Source organism: Cryptosporidium bovis (genome assembly GCF_009768925.1).
Source record: "Cryptosporidium bovis isolate 45015 chromosome Unknown contig_21, whole genome shotgun sequence".
In the NCBI taxonomy this organism is placed as follows: Eukaryota; Apicomplexa; class Conoidasida; order Eucoccidiorida; family Cryptosporidiidae; genus Cryptosporidium; species Cryptosporidium bovis.
In genome coordinates, this window is record NW_027125023.1 from 405,543 (window position 1) to 422,325 (window position 16,783).

The 16,783-nt window shown below is 29.5% G+C and overlaps 4 protein-coding genes across 4 annotated transcripts; all 4 read right to left on the reverse strand.

The window, feature by feature from the left end:
- Positions 1-224: 224 nt before the first annotated feature.
- On the reverse strand, positions 225-3,557 carry FG379_001319 (insulinase like peptidase; the record flags this gene model as incomplete). Its single annotated transcript, XM_067326922.1, has 1 exon — positions 225-3,557. One exon carries the CDS (start codon positions 3,555-3,557, stop codon positions 225-227), a length of 3,333 nt encoding a protein of 1,110 aa, XP_067183828.1.
- A 463-nt stretch (positions 3,558-4,020) lies between these two features.
- FG379_001320 (secreted insulinase like peptidase) lies at positions 4,021-7,665 on the reverse strand (the record flags this gene model as incomplete). The annotated part of the gene is made up of 1 exon (XM_067326923.1): positions 4,021-7,665. One exon carries the CDS (start codon positions 7,663-7,665, stop codon positions 4,021-4,023), a length of 3,645 nt encoding a protein of 1,214 aa, XP_067183829.1.
- A 666-nt stretch (positions 7,666-8,331) lies between these two features.
- FG379_001321 (peptidase insulinase like peptidase) lies at positions 8,332-11,856 on the reverse strand (the record flags this gene model as incomplete). Its single annotated transcript, XM_067326924.1, has 1 exon — positions 8,332-11,856. The coding sequence occupies one exon, from the start codon at positions 11,854-11,856 to the stop codon at positions 8,332-8,334; it is 3,525 nt and encodes a 1,174-aa protein (XP_067183830.1).
- Positions 11,857-12,787: 931 nt separating this feature from the next.
- On the reverse strand, positions 12,788-16,384 carry FG379_001322 (uncharacterized protein; the record flags this gene model as incomplete). The annotated part of the gene is made up of 1 exon (XM_067326925.1): positions 12,788-16,384. One exon carries the CDS (start codon positions 16,382-16,384, stop codon positions 12,788-12,790), a length of 3,597 nt encoding a protein of 1,198 aa, XP_067183831.1.
- Between the last annotated feature and the right edge of the window lie 399 nt (positions 16,385-16,783).

The following is a 16,783-nucleotide window of genomic DNA, read 5'->3' on the forward strand; positions in this document are numbered from 1 at the left end:
ATATTTACCAGAAACACCTGTTGATTTGATCTATTTTCAACACTGATTTATATACAAATAATAGTTAAATTTAACACAATATTCCTACTAATTCCCTTTTTAGCAAAGAAATAATTACTCCGATACTAACAACCTATACTCTTTAGTTTTAAATCGAGAAAAATGTTGACTGTATAAATCGTATTTAACAGTAAGTGGTAATTATGGTTAACAATAAGATATTGTTAATTGAATACTTGGTGGTAAAGTTTGAATGTTCTTAAATTGTCAAATTTGAATAGGTTGCTCGCGTCTTTAAGTTTAATGAACTTATTTGGAACATATTTTTCAATTTCTTTCTTTTCCTTTATACTTGAAGAATCTGATACAATTGCTGTAATTACTATTGGTGGATACTTTATAGAGTCTGAAAACCACTTATTGAACTGGTAAAAAGAAAGTGATTTTAGACTCTCAATAAGATCATTAGTCCAGTTATAATTAAATGATTTGTTATTTGTCAGTCTAATGTATTCGTTAATGGTGTAATTTGGATCATATTTCTTGGACAGAATCTCTATCCGTTCTTCAATCGCTACTTTAAATAGTTCTTCTGAGATAATACCCGGAGATAACTGTGAAACGCATTCAATTAGGGTATTTGTAGTTTGAATAATGTTAAAACTGTCCGTTTGTATTATAAATGAGTATGTGATCAATCTATCATGTACGTTATTAATTTCAGAATTAAGTTCATAAGCCATTTGTTTTTTTTGTCTTATGAGTTCAAACAAATGGTCAAAAAACATTTGATTTATAATATAAAGTTTAACCATTGTAGTTGGATCCTCTTTTTTAAAGAATACTGATAATCTTACAGTATTATGTTTGCATTTGTATTTGTTTTCAAGAAAGAATAATTTGTTCCTATCAGGTGGTATTGAGAACAAGTCAATTAAATCAAAATAATTTTTTGAAGTTGGTGATCCACAGTACGGTGTTGATTCCTTATTTTGTTTATAAAATAGTTGTTTGTAATAGTATTTTGAATAATTGTCGTTAAGTGGACTGTCTTTTACATACAATAATGCCTTTGAACTATAAAAATCATTGTTTTTATGTTTACCCCTTAAACCTATAATAAATGAATCAAGTGAAGATTTCAGAATGTTAGGAGATATAGATCCCACATATATTCCCTCAAATAAACAATTTTCTTTTAGGAACTCGGCCAAACTTATTATTTCTTTTAATTTGATTTCCCTTAGCAATTCAATGTAGGCACTGTTTTCCACTATACCATTATTCAGTATCCTCATTTCTGCATCGTTTAGCAGATCCCTTTGAGTCTTCTTCCTATAGAGTTTGTATTGTGACTCGATTGCGTAGTTTTTCACTTTTATAAATTCCGAATTGCTTATTGAGGATATTGATCTCAGAGAAGTGGAAAAATCAAGGAGAAAAGCAGAAATGTTATTAAGTCTCCCGTAAAAGAACAATTCTATTCCAATCACGTAATTGGGATAGTAGCTGTTTGAGGTTGGATATATTTGAAACTCAGGATACTTTTCACTATTAGTTAATATAGGTCTTGTTTTATACTTTACAAGTTCAGTGAGTAAGTGAATTAAGGCGTATGAGTGAGAGGTATTTTTAATGCACAAGTTTTTGAGTTGGTATATTTTGGAGGATCTTTCACCATACATAGGAGGTAAAAATGATCTTAGCATAAACATTGATTCGGGGATTATATTTGAAGAAACAAATAGGTAGAAAAAACCTTTCCAAATATTTGTTATCTTTAGATCACTTGAAATTTCAAATGTTCTGTTGGTTTTGTTTTTGAAGTTCTCAAATTCAAGGGCAATGTCAAACAACAAAGGTGGTTTTAAATTAACTATTAACTCAACATTTACAAGGTTATCACTACTATACATATTGGACAAAGCCTGATTTGGGAGATTTAAACTTGAAAAGTTAATCCCATGTTGAATTTCATTCATAGATCTAATAGGCTCTAAAACATTTTCACAAATGTCCCAAATTGAGTATTTTGTTTGAAAATACCTTTCCTTAATTCTAAATTTACTTTCCAGCTTGTTTTTATTTAAAATTATCCCGAGTTTGGACGCTTTTCTTTGACATTTTTTTGAATAAAAGTGATGGTCTGAAACCTTTATTATGCCCTCCTTATTTAGGTATTTAATGTCAAAGCTACATCCTATGGCCATCACAAACATTTTGTCTAAATTTAAAAAATCAATAAGGTTTTTAAAAACATCTGAAGTAAATTCAGACACATCATACCCCGAATACAAAAAATTTTCGGGATCGGACTTAGAGTGAACATATATTTTAACAATTTCAAATATTTGAATCAAATTTATATTTTTCTCTAAATCATTAAATTTTGATTTGAAATCACGATTTATTTTAACACAAAATTCATCAATAAAAATAGTGTTTTTTATGGCATTTATGTAAAAATATAGTGTTTTAATTACTTTGTCGATTTTTTTGGCTCCATTTTCAGTTAATTGAGTTGAAATAACTATTTGTGAGAAGCCAAGATTTGAATGAAAGTCTGTAACCGATATACTTCTGCAGTACCCTTTTTGAGAAATAATTTCATTTGTTATTTTACTGGGGGAATCAGAAGATAAAAAAAAAGAGATGTATCTTGAAAATGCTCTTATTTCACCAAAGGAATATCCGCTAGGAATTGGAAATACAAGCATCAATTCCTTATTATCCGAATTCATATTCACTTTAATAAATTTATTCTTAACACCAGAAAACGGATATTCCGGATTAATTGAAAGTTTTTTGGGGTTAGTTTCTACTTCTAATTTTCCACTTTTTATTGAAGAAAAATGTCTTTTTGAAAGTTCTGATAGTGAATTTATATCCAAATTACTTAGTAAAACAAGTATCATATTATTTGAAACGTAGTAGTTCTTGTAAAATTTTATCATCTCTTCTCTCACATCTATTCCACTTTCAATAGGTCTTTTATGTAACGTTTGATGGTTTCCATAGTAAAACTTATTGTATATGTGAGTTCTATCGGATATGTCCTTAAATATGTGCTCCAACAAAGTATAATAGTTGTTAGTTTTTGAGAGAAATTCATTGTTAATTATCTTTATCTCATTAAATAGCAAATCCTCTCTGAATAGTGGGTTCTTGAAGAATTCGCAAAACATATCCAAAGTCTGTTCTATAAATGCATTTGGAATGTTCACTGAAAAGTGAGTCATTGTAGAGTCAGTTGCTGCATTCGTACTTCCACCTCTCGTTCTAACATACTTACCAAACTCATTTGCTCCTGGATACTTTTCTGTTCCTAAAAAAAGTGCATGCTCCAGGAAATGAGCCAAGCCATCTATCTCTTTTCCTTCAAAAGCAGAACCTGTTTTAACTACCAAATTCACATTTGTATTTAAGAGATTTTCATTTGATATCAAAAAAGTGTCCAGTCCGTTCTCCAGTCTCAAGTATCTATACACAGATTTTGAATTATTTGGCTTTCTGAACTTCTCGTCCTCCAAACACTTAAAACTTATATTTGTTTCCATCCCAAAGCATTTTACACTCACACAATTCCTTTATTAAATCATAGACCAACTGAACAATACTCAAATTGAAATCTATGCAAACAATTGTGCTGTTAAATTCGTATATTAGTAGATTTGTTCTGCTACCTTTAACATAACGCTTTTTAATATTATCCTGACAATCTAATTATTAACAAAGTGGCGCCAACATGCAGACATGCACGCTTTGTTAAGTACCGAGACAATAAAAATTGATTCACAAAGGTGAGGGGAGAGTATTAAAAACGGTATACTTATTTCTTCTGTGACAAGGCTGATATTGATAAAAGCTTAGAGTCAAAACAATGAGAATATATAACGAATAAAGTATCTAGTATTAATCATCACTAATTTAGGATAGTAATAAATCAGAACGGAGATCTTATAAAGATGTTAAATGTGTTGTTTGAAATTATAACTTGGTGTTTTAATTAAATACCTGATTTTAAGTCAAAGGTTTTGCGCTTCCAGCTGGTTTTATAATTTTAGCGTTGTTCAATTCGAAGAAATCGTTAGTATAGTATATAAAGGTGAAACCTTTGGGAACAGAAGGTTCAGTTTCATCTCCACCATAACTCACAGACCTTTGAATAGTGTGCATTAATACAGGTGAGTTATCAAATGTTTTTTTAATGAAATCTATAAGTGTTCTAAATTTTAATGAAGATAGAATTAACTTTTTGCTTCTGCATCTATTGAAACTGAATCTTTTGTTAATAATTTCATCAATTAAATTATAGTATTCATAATCTTTATCAGATTCATTTTCAAACTTTGCAATAAAAGACTCTTTAAGAGAGTTAAATAATGAAAGATTCAAAATTTTAATAATACTCTCAAAAATGGAGTTAAATGTTGTTATCGTATTACTGTTAACAATATTTAAGCTCTCATTTGAAATTGCAGTTATAGAGAAAAATATATAATTTCTGTTAATCAAATTGCTTCCAAGTGAAATTTCAACAGAACCTGTGGTTTTAATGTATTTTGTGAAAACCAAATTTGCTAGTGCAAAAATAAATTCACCAAGTACTTCGTAATAAGGCTCAAATCTCCCTAGATATATTCCTAAAATTGAAAAGTTTTTCTGAATAGTTTTTGTTAGTGAAACTTGAAAGTAAAGCTTTGTTTTGGGAGGTAACGATTCCAAGTCAATAATCTGTAAATTTGAAAGTTTTTTTGAACTCAGATTACTGTATTTTAAAGGTGACGATCCCGAACACGAGTTCTTTTTAGAATCATTCTTTATATTCAAGCCAATACCCTGATTTGCATATTCCGACTCATTTTCTAGAACAAATCCAGTAAATTTAGCCAGTGTTCTCATTGTTCTCTTTATATTTGTAAATGTCTTAAATTTTCTAGCTGTGAGACTTCTGCTCTTGATGGTTCTAGTTAAACGAGAGAAACCGCTTGCTCTTTTCTTGTTTCGTTCCGTTGACAAGTTTGTTATTGATTTTAAAGAACCACTACCAGGATTCTCACCTGGAAAATCTCTTTTTATTTCATAAAAAAAATTGCTGAGGCTACTTTCTGCATCTATTGGACTCAATTTACTATATATAAATCCATTAAAATTGCTGTGTAAAAATATATTTTTTACAAAATAGGAAAATAAATCAAATTTAATTGACTTTATTTCTTTATATACCTTTTCTGCATATAAATTAAAATTTGAATTTAAAACTGATAAGTAGATGAGTAAATTTTCCATTTCAAAATTATCTTTGTAATTTTTCAAATAATTTATTGAATTCCTGGCGACTAAAGCAAACATTTGGGCATCTAGATTCAGCAAATTATTTATAAGTTCTGAAATAAGTTCCATTCTATGTCCTTTATCAAATATAAATAACAAATTAAGAGCAAATACATTGTTTATTGCAGAACTTGGTATTGATATGTTCGATTCTGCAGTGAACTTTATATTGGAATATTCATTTATAATTTTAGCTGAAAAATGCCTAACTGACTCTCTAATCAAAAATAATAAGCTGTAAACAGTAATGGAATTAAGTTCCAGTAATTTTTTAATATGATATGGAAAAGAAAAACTTAAAAACAGTGCAAGGTCGTCTTTTTGTTCTTTATGGAAAAAGTAATAGATGTGACTAAACACACTAAAGTTTTTGGTTCTTTGTACTGAATTTCCATCAAGTATTTCATTAAGTTTAATTGGTTGTTTAATATTACCTTTTAAACTATTGCCATTATTTAAATGGTTCATTTGCTCTCTAAATTCACTCTTGTTTATTACACTATCATACGTCATTTCATTGTCTATATATGGTGGAAAAATATCCAAACTGTTTGTGAATTCAGTGGGAATACTCTCTAGATAACTCACTAAACACTCATTCATATTTCCAAATAGATAGTTAATACCAAAATAAACTTTATAATTTACTTCTTGTGCGTCTAAGTAACTGGTTAATTGAAATATATGGAAGGTATTTTTATTTGAAATCAAGTTTGAGTAGGAAGTACAATCTTCCTTATCCTTTATAAATTTTGGAGCTGAATTCATTTGCGAATGAAAAGTAGGCCTTGATAGCAATATCTGAATTGACATGTTTCTAGGGTTTATTTGTTTGATTATTCTGCTTTCTAGTTCGGAATCGAAGTCCGAAAATTCAAGATGTCCAAATAACAATGAACTAACGGTTCTAGTTCCAAAACTAAATAAATTTGAAACAATTTGCTCCGTTTCCAAATATAACTCCCGGTGTTCTCTTAAGTATTTTGCATTATTCAATACAGTAGACTTAGATTTGGTATAGAATTCCAAGTTGTGACCCATTTTTTCAACTATTTTTATTGTCGAGAAGAATGATTTGAGAATAAATGGAATCTCATTTATTCCGTCACCAATGAGATTAAAATTAATCGACAGATTGGAGTAACCAACTAAATACTGAACCAATATGATATCTATTCTAGAAACAAGATTTTTGCTAATTAGAAGGTTAATTAGGGATTTTGAATCGTCTCTTGAATTTATTGTTCTAGACAAGAAAAAAATAGGATCATTCTTGTAAAAGGGAAAAGTATACTCCACAAGGGGGAAAAGTAATGTAATTGAGTTCTTGTCTTTGTTGTCTGAAATGAATATGCTGTTCAATGAAAACAAATATGGATTCACAATCGCCACTCTAGTAGGCTTCATTGGAGAATATACAGAAAGATTCTTGTTCGAAATATTGCTGAAAAAATCATTCATCAATTTGCTCAGCCTTTCTAAAGAAAGATTGCTCTTTACCGAAATAATAAGCCTATTTGCACTGTAATTCTCCACAAAAAAATCCCTAAATGGAGCAGATGCCTCATCAGAATCAGAGTTTTTAATGAAATCTACTGTTTCAAGGTCGTAATAAATGTTTTTTGATCTCTTATCACTTGAAGAATGTGGGGATGAAGATAACAAAAGCGAATGAAATAGAATATCGTTCATCCTAATATTTTCCCCAGAAATAAGCTCAGTTTCTATGGTTTTTATTGAACCAAGAAGAGACTTTTTGGTTATTATTGGATTAGTGAACATATCACCAATTAACTCCAATGTACGTTCAAAAATAGTACATGGAACAACAAATTCGTAACTGCTATAAACTTGAAAGATATCATATTTGTAAAATCCAGAATTTTCCTTCATAAAATCTTTTAATCCGTATTCCTGTTTATACAGGTTTGAAAGACTCATTAATGCTGTCATTAATATAAAAGCTAAACCTCTGAATTTATCAGGCTCATGCACAACTCCAACACCATTAATTATAGAAATTTCACACTTCTCAACGTTGTTCTCACTAATTAGAATTGACATTAAACCATTTTTCAATTCATATACCTTATATTCAGAGTTTAATCTTGATAAAAAGGTAAAGGTTGAAGCTGAACTCTTAAAAAAGGTGTCCGCACCTTTATTTAATAACCGGTCAGCTTTCACATTACTGACTTTCACGGTTGAATCCCCCAAACAATTACAAAAAAGAATGACATTTTCACCTATCCCAAGCAAACCGCTACCTAATAAGTCAATTATTGCATAAAAGCACAGTATTGCAGACAGGAAAGAGTTATTTATGCGCATTTCACCTCCTTATACTCAGGACATACAGTATTTCACTCAATCGCGTTCACATAAAATAATAAGATTTACTTATTATTTTTTGAATTCACAGAAACGAGGTGACCTAATACTAATTTTCAGGTAGCGCCTTTTCTATATTAAATCTTGACCAAAGGCGTGTACAACTTATATGAAAAATCGCAAAGATATGAAAACCATTTTTTTGCCCATATGTTTTGTTTGTTCTAAGATAATACACAGGAAATAAGTGATACACGGACCATGTTACTACATGACATAAAGTTGAGTTACTATTATGAATAGATGTCATTTGTCACTAACACATCTCCTATGTAAGTGCACTGCCATACATAAACCGTTGAATTAGATATTTGTCCTTTTTTCTGTACAAATAAGATTGATATTGCTTGGTTGTATCATAATTCTTGAATTAACTAATGAAATATCTTTTGTATCCTATCACAGTTCTTATTTAAAACACAAATAACTAGACAAATGCACACATGCAGAATTATTATGATTATTGATAAATTAAACTGTCAGAAAGTTGTCACTCCTAAGAATATAGCCTCTAAAAATGATAGTGAATCAGGTTATAAGTCCTCTCTACATTTTTGAACATTCTGTGCATCCATATTGTCAATATTTTGCAAATCTTAAATAGACTTAATCAATATTAAATATTTTGATTTGATTAAATGCCCTAACACCTTCCATAGAAAACAGTGTTTTAGCCTCATCCAACTTGGTAAATTCATTAGGGGTAAATTCTTTAAGTCTATCTAATTCACTGCTATTGCTAATTGAGTTTGGTGATTGAATTGCGAACATTACCATATTAGAATAATCGTAAATGTTTCTGTACCAGTTAATGAAGTCTTTAAAAGAAATGTCTTTTAAAAATTGAATACTTCTTTCCCTCCACTCAAAATCGTACTCCTTTCTCTGAATAGTGTCAGAATACTCTGCATTCACGTCTGCAAAACTTGTAAGTTCGTCCTTTAAATATTCTATATAAGACAACCTTGACACATCAAACATTTCATTTGTGATTAAATTAGATGAAGTAGAAAACCATTTATCCCAGAACTCTAGCACATTTTCAGAGATAACATCGACATTATTGTTCGATGAAACAACAACAAAGGAGAATCCAGAAATATGCCCAGAAAATGTTTTATATGTGGAATAAACAATATAACCAAGTTGTTTATCCGTCCTCAATTCAGCGAAAAATTGATCAGAAATTATTGATACCAACAAATTTGTAAGTAGGAACGACCCCAAAGATCTGTAATCAACATAAATGTTTAATATGATTGCACTGTTAATGTCAATTTTAGATTCAGATATCTTAAACAAGTAGTATTTTGATTTTCTGGGAAGTGAAACAACATCAAGAATTTGTAAATTACCTAAACTTTCTGTAGAATTATGAATATATAAATCAGATCTCAGGTGATCTGGAATGTGTGAATATTCTCCCATTTGAGATTCGTTACATCCAAAATAATTTTTTAAACTAGTGTATAATGATCTGAATCTATCCCATAGTGAGAAAAAGAAGTCAGATACAAACATAAAACTAAATTCATTATTTGAAGTAATTTTTCTGTTTTCTTCGGTATAAAGAGTCGTGAAAAAGTGATCCAGTATATCAACGACAGCCTTTGGATCCATATTACCAAATACAAATCCACTCAATTTTGAGGCATTTAAAAGTAAATCAGTGAATTCAATAAATTCCTGAAAATCAAGTGACGATAGCTCTTTTAGTTTCGCCTCAGGAGATAAGTCTTGATTAAAATTAAGTTTATTTAACATCCTGGAATACTCATCGCTTATCTCCGGATTATCAAAATAGTCCATTAATTTTTTTTCTAAAAGTTGTATTTGAATGTCAAACTCATGTTTAGTTACTTTTTTTGAGAACTCCCTAATTAATTGTGCTGATCTGTACATAACCAATGGCATTTTATCTGTAAAACCAAATGAAACAAAAGTTGCCTGAATTGTATTCAAATAGCTTGAGGAAAATGAACTTGTACTCATAGATGCTAGATACGAAGCTAGGTCTAACTCAAACAATTCCTGTGAAAATTTTGTTGATATTAACACAGAAAATAAGTACGAATACAATTCCAATCTTAGTGAATTCGTTGTTATTGAAACAGAATTTTTTAATACTTTATCCAGTGGAAAATCAAACATAACTTTAAATGTCACTTTTGGAATATTTAATATGTGTGTTGGATAATAAAAGAAATCCTTATATAAACCAAAGTTCTCATATTCAGAAGACAAGTCCTTATTCACATTTGATTTTCCGTATTTACTAAGAGCGTCACCCAACCTTATAGGTACATTTTCAACAGTTACTCCATTCAAATTATTCGAGAAATCACCAGATATATATGGATTTGGTTCTGAATGTGTTATTCCGAATTTTTCTATAGCCATTTTTGGTGTTACTTGTTTTAGGTATGAAATAAAACAAGGATTCAATTCCTTTGTCACATATTTCGCTTTTGTGTAATTTTCCTCTAATATTTCACCAATGGAAAGCTTAGAACTTAATAACAGCTCGTTATAAACTTTATCTTCCAAATGTTCACTGCTTGGATACAAACTACAAATAATATTATCCTCCACAGAAATTGAATTATTAATAACATCCTCCAGGTTCTTGACTCTGAAGAAAACCAACATATTATCTGGATTAATTTGAGACATTATCTCTTCATGTGTTTCCATATCAAAATCTGAAATTAAATATGACTTTTTAAGTACTTCTTCTGGTTTAGACTCATAGTTGTAGTATGTCTCCAATATATTATTACTTTCATCAAACAAACTAAGTACTTTGCCATAATCGAAACTTGACAATGAAGTCATTTTTTTTTCATTGTATAAATCAATCTTTGGTTCTGTATTCTTAATTAATTTAATTACTGAAAAGAAGGCTTCAAAAATTAAAAACAAATTCTTTTCACCCTTTTTAGTTAATGTTACCGTTAATTCTACATAAGAAAAACCTATATTGTAATCATCTACATCCAAATCCATATCAAAAATAAGTCTTGAATTGTATAAGTATTGATACAGTCCACCTTTTCTTTTTGACGAAATGTATCTTTCAAGAAGGAAAAGTCTGTCTTGTGAAATAGTTTTCGGCATATATCTTTTCAAGGGAAATATTACCTTAATTCTCATGTCGTTTCCAAAAGAATCCAATAATACAATCTTATTGGTTAAAGATTTAAATGGGTTAACAGAATTCTTATCTATTGGCTCAGAAAATGTCTGAATTGGGAGATTCTTATTTTCAATACCTGAAAAATGCTTAATTGCCATGTTTGTTAATTCATCCAAAGATTGATTGCCTGTAAGAACCAGTACCATTCTATTTGAACTGTATTCACTCTTAAAAAATTTAATAACCTCCTCTCTAACATCAATTCCAATAGATTCAGGTATTCTTTTCAAAGTGTCGAGATTACCGAAATCAAATCTACTAAAAAGGCTTTTTTTATCTACTAGACTCTTGAGAACGAAATATAAACGTAAATCATCGTCTGTTTTTGCGTAATTAAATTCATTTTCTATTGCCATCAATTCCTTATAAGTGTAAGTATCATCAAACAAGGGTGCTTTGAAAAACTCAGAAAATCTATCCAGTGCCTCATCAAATGATAGTGAGTCTACAGTTAATTCATATACTGTTTTGTATGAATGTGTATGAGCATTTGTGTAACCATTGTGCAAACCAATAAACTTCATAAAACCGTCCAAATCTGGATATTTCTCGCTGTTTATAAACAATAAATGCTCCAAGTAATGAGCAAGCCCGTAAAGTATTCCTGGTTCCATTGATGAACCCACTTTAACATTCATCAATGCCGTCGATTTCGTTGTCTTCGAATCAGACACCAAAAACACTTCCAACTCATTCAGTAGCTTTACATACCTGTAACTCCTCTCAGAAATTACCGGCTTAAGAAATTCATCATCATCTACTATACTAAGTATAGACCCTTGAAACTTGTCACCATTTAAATCAACCCTCTCTCTTAAAGATACAAGGGAAATATTGGAATTTTCAGTAGCAAGGCTACTCCTAGATATAAATGATGTACATATTATTGCAGTTAACAACAGCACAATATTATTTAACCTCAGTTTTCTACTCATCACTTCCCTCTAACAGAAACTCCGTATTTTTAGTGGGTCTGAAATTATATCACCAAAATTAATGAACATTGCCGCCATATCCCATTTTGTATCTGCCTGGCATTTCAGAATAAAACATTTGCCAATAAATTTGAATTTAGATGGTTTAACATTTTTTATTTTATTAGAAAATACTTTTAAATATTTACTATTCCGAGTTTTTATAGTGAAATCTCGCTCAGACCCCGTTTCAAATAGCTTTTGAGATTATTTTCACATTTCATATATAAATTTTATACATTTATATTCATTGCTCATACAACCCCCAGTTGTGTATGCTTTTCCCTAAAAGTAGTCTCTAAAACATTTGGAATTTTCACTTTATTATATAATATTTGACTGTGAATTAACGAGTCCTTTTTTCTATTTTTAAAATCATTCAAATTCGATTGCGCGTCATCACATCAACCCTCGCATCTGACATATTGTGAAAACTTTGATTAGCCGAAAACGAATGAAAAATAAGCTACAAGCTGAGTAATGTTTCTTAAGTGTTCCAAAAACATGGAAGAAGATAATTAGACTAATAAATGTAATTTTCTTTATTGATAAACCTATTTTACTGTAAAGCTTTACTGGGGGAGTGCAACATCTGTCAAAAAAAAGCATGCATGCATGCGATTTTTCAAGTATACATGTATTGTGCAATATTGAAAAAAATGAAGATAAATATAGTATAAACAAAAATTAAATCCGAAAAATTAATTGGATAAAGGGACAAAATACGTAAATATTAAAAAAAGCAAACAACTTGTTAACTTGAAAAATAAAAAAAATATAGCATTCAAGGAATATAGGTGTTCTTCAATACTAGTTTATTATTGAATTGAAAAGATTGATAAAGATATACTGTTTATATTATAAAGGTTTTATTTAATTTAACAGTTGTTTTTTAGTCAACATTATATGCAGTAATTGGATTAAACGATTTAATATCGTTTTGATTAAGGAAATATCCTGTTTTTACTTTAATATAGCTCTCAGGAACGTACTTTTGAAGTTCATTGTAGCCTCCCTCACTGATTTTTTGCGAATAAATACCAAACAACATTTTCTTAGAATTTGGCCACAACTTTTTGCACCATCTTCTAAAGCTCGAATAACTAACATCAGACAAAAATTCGATTTGAGTGTGCTTCTTATCAAAATCATACCTTTTGCTATATATCTCACTTTTGAAATCTCTCAACATAATTGATATGTCCGAAATTTCTTCACTGAGGTTCTTTAGAACGACTTTCTTTGAATCTTGAAACATAAGATCTGTAAAGCTTAAAATTTTTGAATTAAACCAAATGTTGAAAAATTCATTGGCAAAATTAACAAGAGACTGAATTTCATAATTTGGTGATTCACAGTGCACTCTAATGGTCAGCATACGATCAAATAGTATTCTTTTTTCTATTGAAATGAAATCGTTGTAGTTGTATATTGATTTGAACTCCTCCAAGTAATACCTTGACATCACGAATACAAATAAATCTGCAAGAATGTCCGTCTCTTTTGTATAATAGTCAACTACGATTGATAACATAACGCTGTTATCGGCTACATTCGGATTTCTGGAAACTTCATGATAATAAAAGTTATTTTCCTCCAATGATAGTAAATCAACAACTCCGAACTCAGAAACTGAATTTGAAGTTGTTCTTTTTTGTATATTTGAACTAAGATGTGTTGGTATATTGAAATCAAAGCAAATATCACCGAATAAATTGTCAAATAAACTTTTAATTGTAGATTTAACACTTTTAATAAAATTAGACACTAAATTTACCGGTGGAAAAGTTGGACTATTTTTGTCTTTTTTCCTGTCATTTTTGACTTCATATCTTCCCAAATTTATAGCAAATATAAGTATTAATTCCCTGGACTTAACTGGAGTTACATTTCCAAAAATCCAACCCTCCATTCTACCGTAATAAACCAAGACATTACTTACATTCACAACATCCTCCAATGTAATTTCATTCATAACCCTCATGATACTTGCATCTGAGGCATCCTGATTGAACAGAAAATTTCTTTCTATATAACTAAATTGATCTGAAAATTTATTCCTAGGGTCATTTTTTCTTTTATTGAAGTATAACCTTTTTGCTAATTTGAAGTTGGAGTTGTTTATATAATCGGTAAAATTAACTAATTTTTGTGCTATTATTGAAATGTAGCTAATTATATGATTTACATAACCACTTATTTCTATTGAAATTCCAAAAGCAGTAGATGGAGTTTCAAAAGGAGAGACCTTGTTGAAAGAAACATACGTCAGAGATCCCTCCAAATAGAAATTAATATCGTCCAATAATTTTGTTAGAATAAAAACTATGATAAAAAATATGATATCCAGCTTTTTTGTGTGTAGTGGAATAATTACCTTTCCAAATGCTTTTTTGAAAGGTAATTTAAGATATATCAAAACGTTTGTCCTTGGATTTGTTTGGAAGTGTGAGGGTAAGTAAAAGAATCTTTGATAATCTTTAACAATATCTTCAGACAAAAATTTGATATCCTGTTTGGAACCTGACTTCATTATTGCCTCTGAAAGTCTGATAGGTACATTTTGAGGTTCAATTTTATGTAAGGATGAGAATATCTTCAAGTTACTAAATAGTTTTAAATCCGGTTTTGAAACCTCAAAGTCGGTAAAAGCTGTTGTCGAATTTACCATTTTTTTTAAAAAATTTATTATGCAAGGGTGTATAGTTTTTATAGCATATAAAGCACCAGTGGAGTTTGAAGATGTAAAATCCTCTTTTAACAAGCTTTGGTAAAAGAGTAGGTTATAATCGAAATTATCTAAATCGCTTAAGATGTTGTTGCATGCGACACTCTTTGTTGAATTATTCCCAGTAATTTCTGATTCACCGCAGTCCCCGAAAACATCACTTATTGTAGGCTTGTTTATATATATATTCGGTTTTTTCTTTAAAAAAAAATAGTTATTATTCATATAACTAATACTTCGAATGTGAAGAATAAGTAACATGTTTTCTGGAGTTAAGTCTGAAAGAATATTTTTTTGTAATTCGACGTTGAATTCACTATGTTTAAATTGTGCAGAAAGAACCTTTTCCGGAGCACATTTATAAGATTCGACCGAATTTTGGATGCTAAAACATTCATCAAACGAATAATAATCCTCTTTATATTTAAATCTATCATAATCAAGTTTTTTGGTTAATTCAATTAATTCAAAATCAACATCGGTATTTCTCATCATCTCAAATACTGAGAAAATACCCCTTAGAACCTTCAAGACGTTTATTTTATAGTCCTTAAAAAAATCTATCTCAATATAGAGTGCCGAATACCCCCTGAGATAATTTCTAAATCCCACTTTAATGTCTGCAACAAGTTCCTTGTTAGATAAAAAGTAATAAAGACTTCCTTTCCTTTTACTAGATATAAAACTATTAAAAAACAACTCTGGGTTTGAGCTTTTGTATGGTGAAACGTATTCCCTCAATGGAAAGAGAATCTTTAATTTTGGTAATTCATCATTCGAGTAAAAAATTACATTTTTTTGTATTAAACTCAACAAAGGATTTTTGGTTGGATCAATATGATAATGATTACTCTCTAAATGATTCTCAATCCTGCTAAACAGTTTGTCAACCATTCTAGTCTGTTCATCAAGAGAAATATTCGAAAGTAGTACAAATGTCATATTTCTTGCATTATAATGCATTCTAAAGTATTCCAACATTTTTTCTCTTAAATTGTAACCTAAATCAGATGTTATATTCAGGTTCTTTATATTTGAGTCGGAATGATGTATGCTTTCTTTAATTGACAATTCCTTAATTACTTCAACCAGTCTAATCAAGTCAGAATTAGCTGTATCATCCATTTCGGTATTCAACAAACCAACCAATTCGTCATCTATTTCATTAACAATATTAGGATTGACAAAAATTCCAGAGAATAGCCTCAGTGTCTCCTCTGTTTTCTCTGAACTAACTAAAAAGTTATATCTAACCTTTTCTCTCTCTGTTTTCGTACTTATATTAACAGTATTGTTAATTATAGCATCTTCCTTTGAATAACCCTTAAAGGAGTTGAGTATAATCGAATATTGAAGAAACCTGGATAAACCTGGGAGATTATGTGGTTCAAATTCAATTCCAGCCCTTACAATTAATGACCCAAAAGATAAAGTCGTATCTTTATCTTGCACCATAAACACCTTCAAATCATTATTTAATTTTACAAATCTATACTTTCTTTTAGTAGTAATTGGTTTTTCAAACAGTTCATCATCAATAATTTCCATTACATTCTCAAATTCACTATAAGAGCTTTCATTATTTACCTTTTTATACAAATATGATGTTTCATTTGTATAATTCAAATTATTTCTTAATTTGATGTAGCTGTTTTCATATAATAACAGTCCACTGGAGTAAACCGAGTATTTGTAGCTATACAACAATTCAAACAGCAACAAAAGGCATATGTACACAACTTTAAGTACAGATAAAAACATTTTACCTATCTTTTCATCGTCAAAGAATTATTGGCGGGACTAAAAATGTCACTTCTTTACTCATAGCATAAATGAGAAAAAATAAGGTTAAATACTAACGAAAAAAACAAAAATAACAATTAAATAATAATAAAAATAACATAAATATTGGTGTTTCATTACTCCAGGCAGTAAAAAGTATAGTGTTTTGGCTCTGGAACTGGTGGCGATTGCTGACTGAGGAAGGAATTCAAAGAAAGAAATGTATTATAAAGTATAAATAGTGCAGATGAATATTTTATCAACATTAATACCCGAAAAGTTTTCAGTATTCAAATATTTACACAAACATTTAATTAAAAAATTAAACATAAAAAGAATTAGGCGCCATTTTTAATTGAATATTTAACACATAAAATG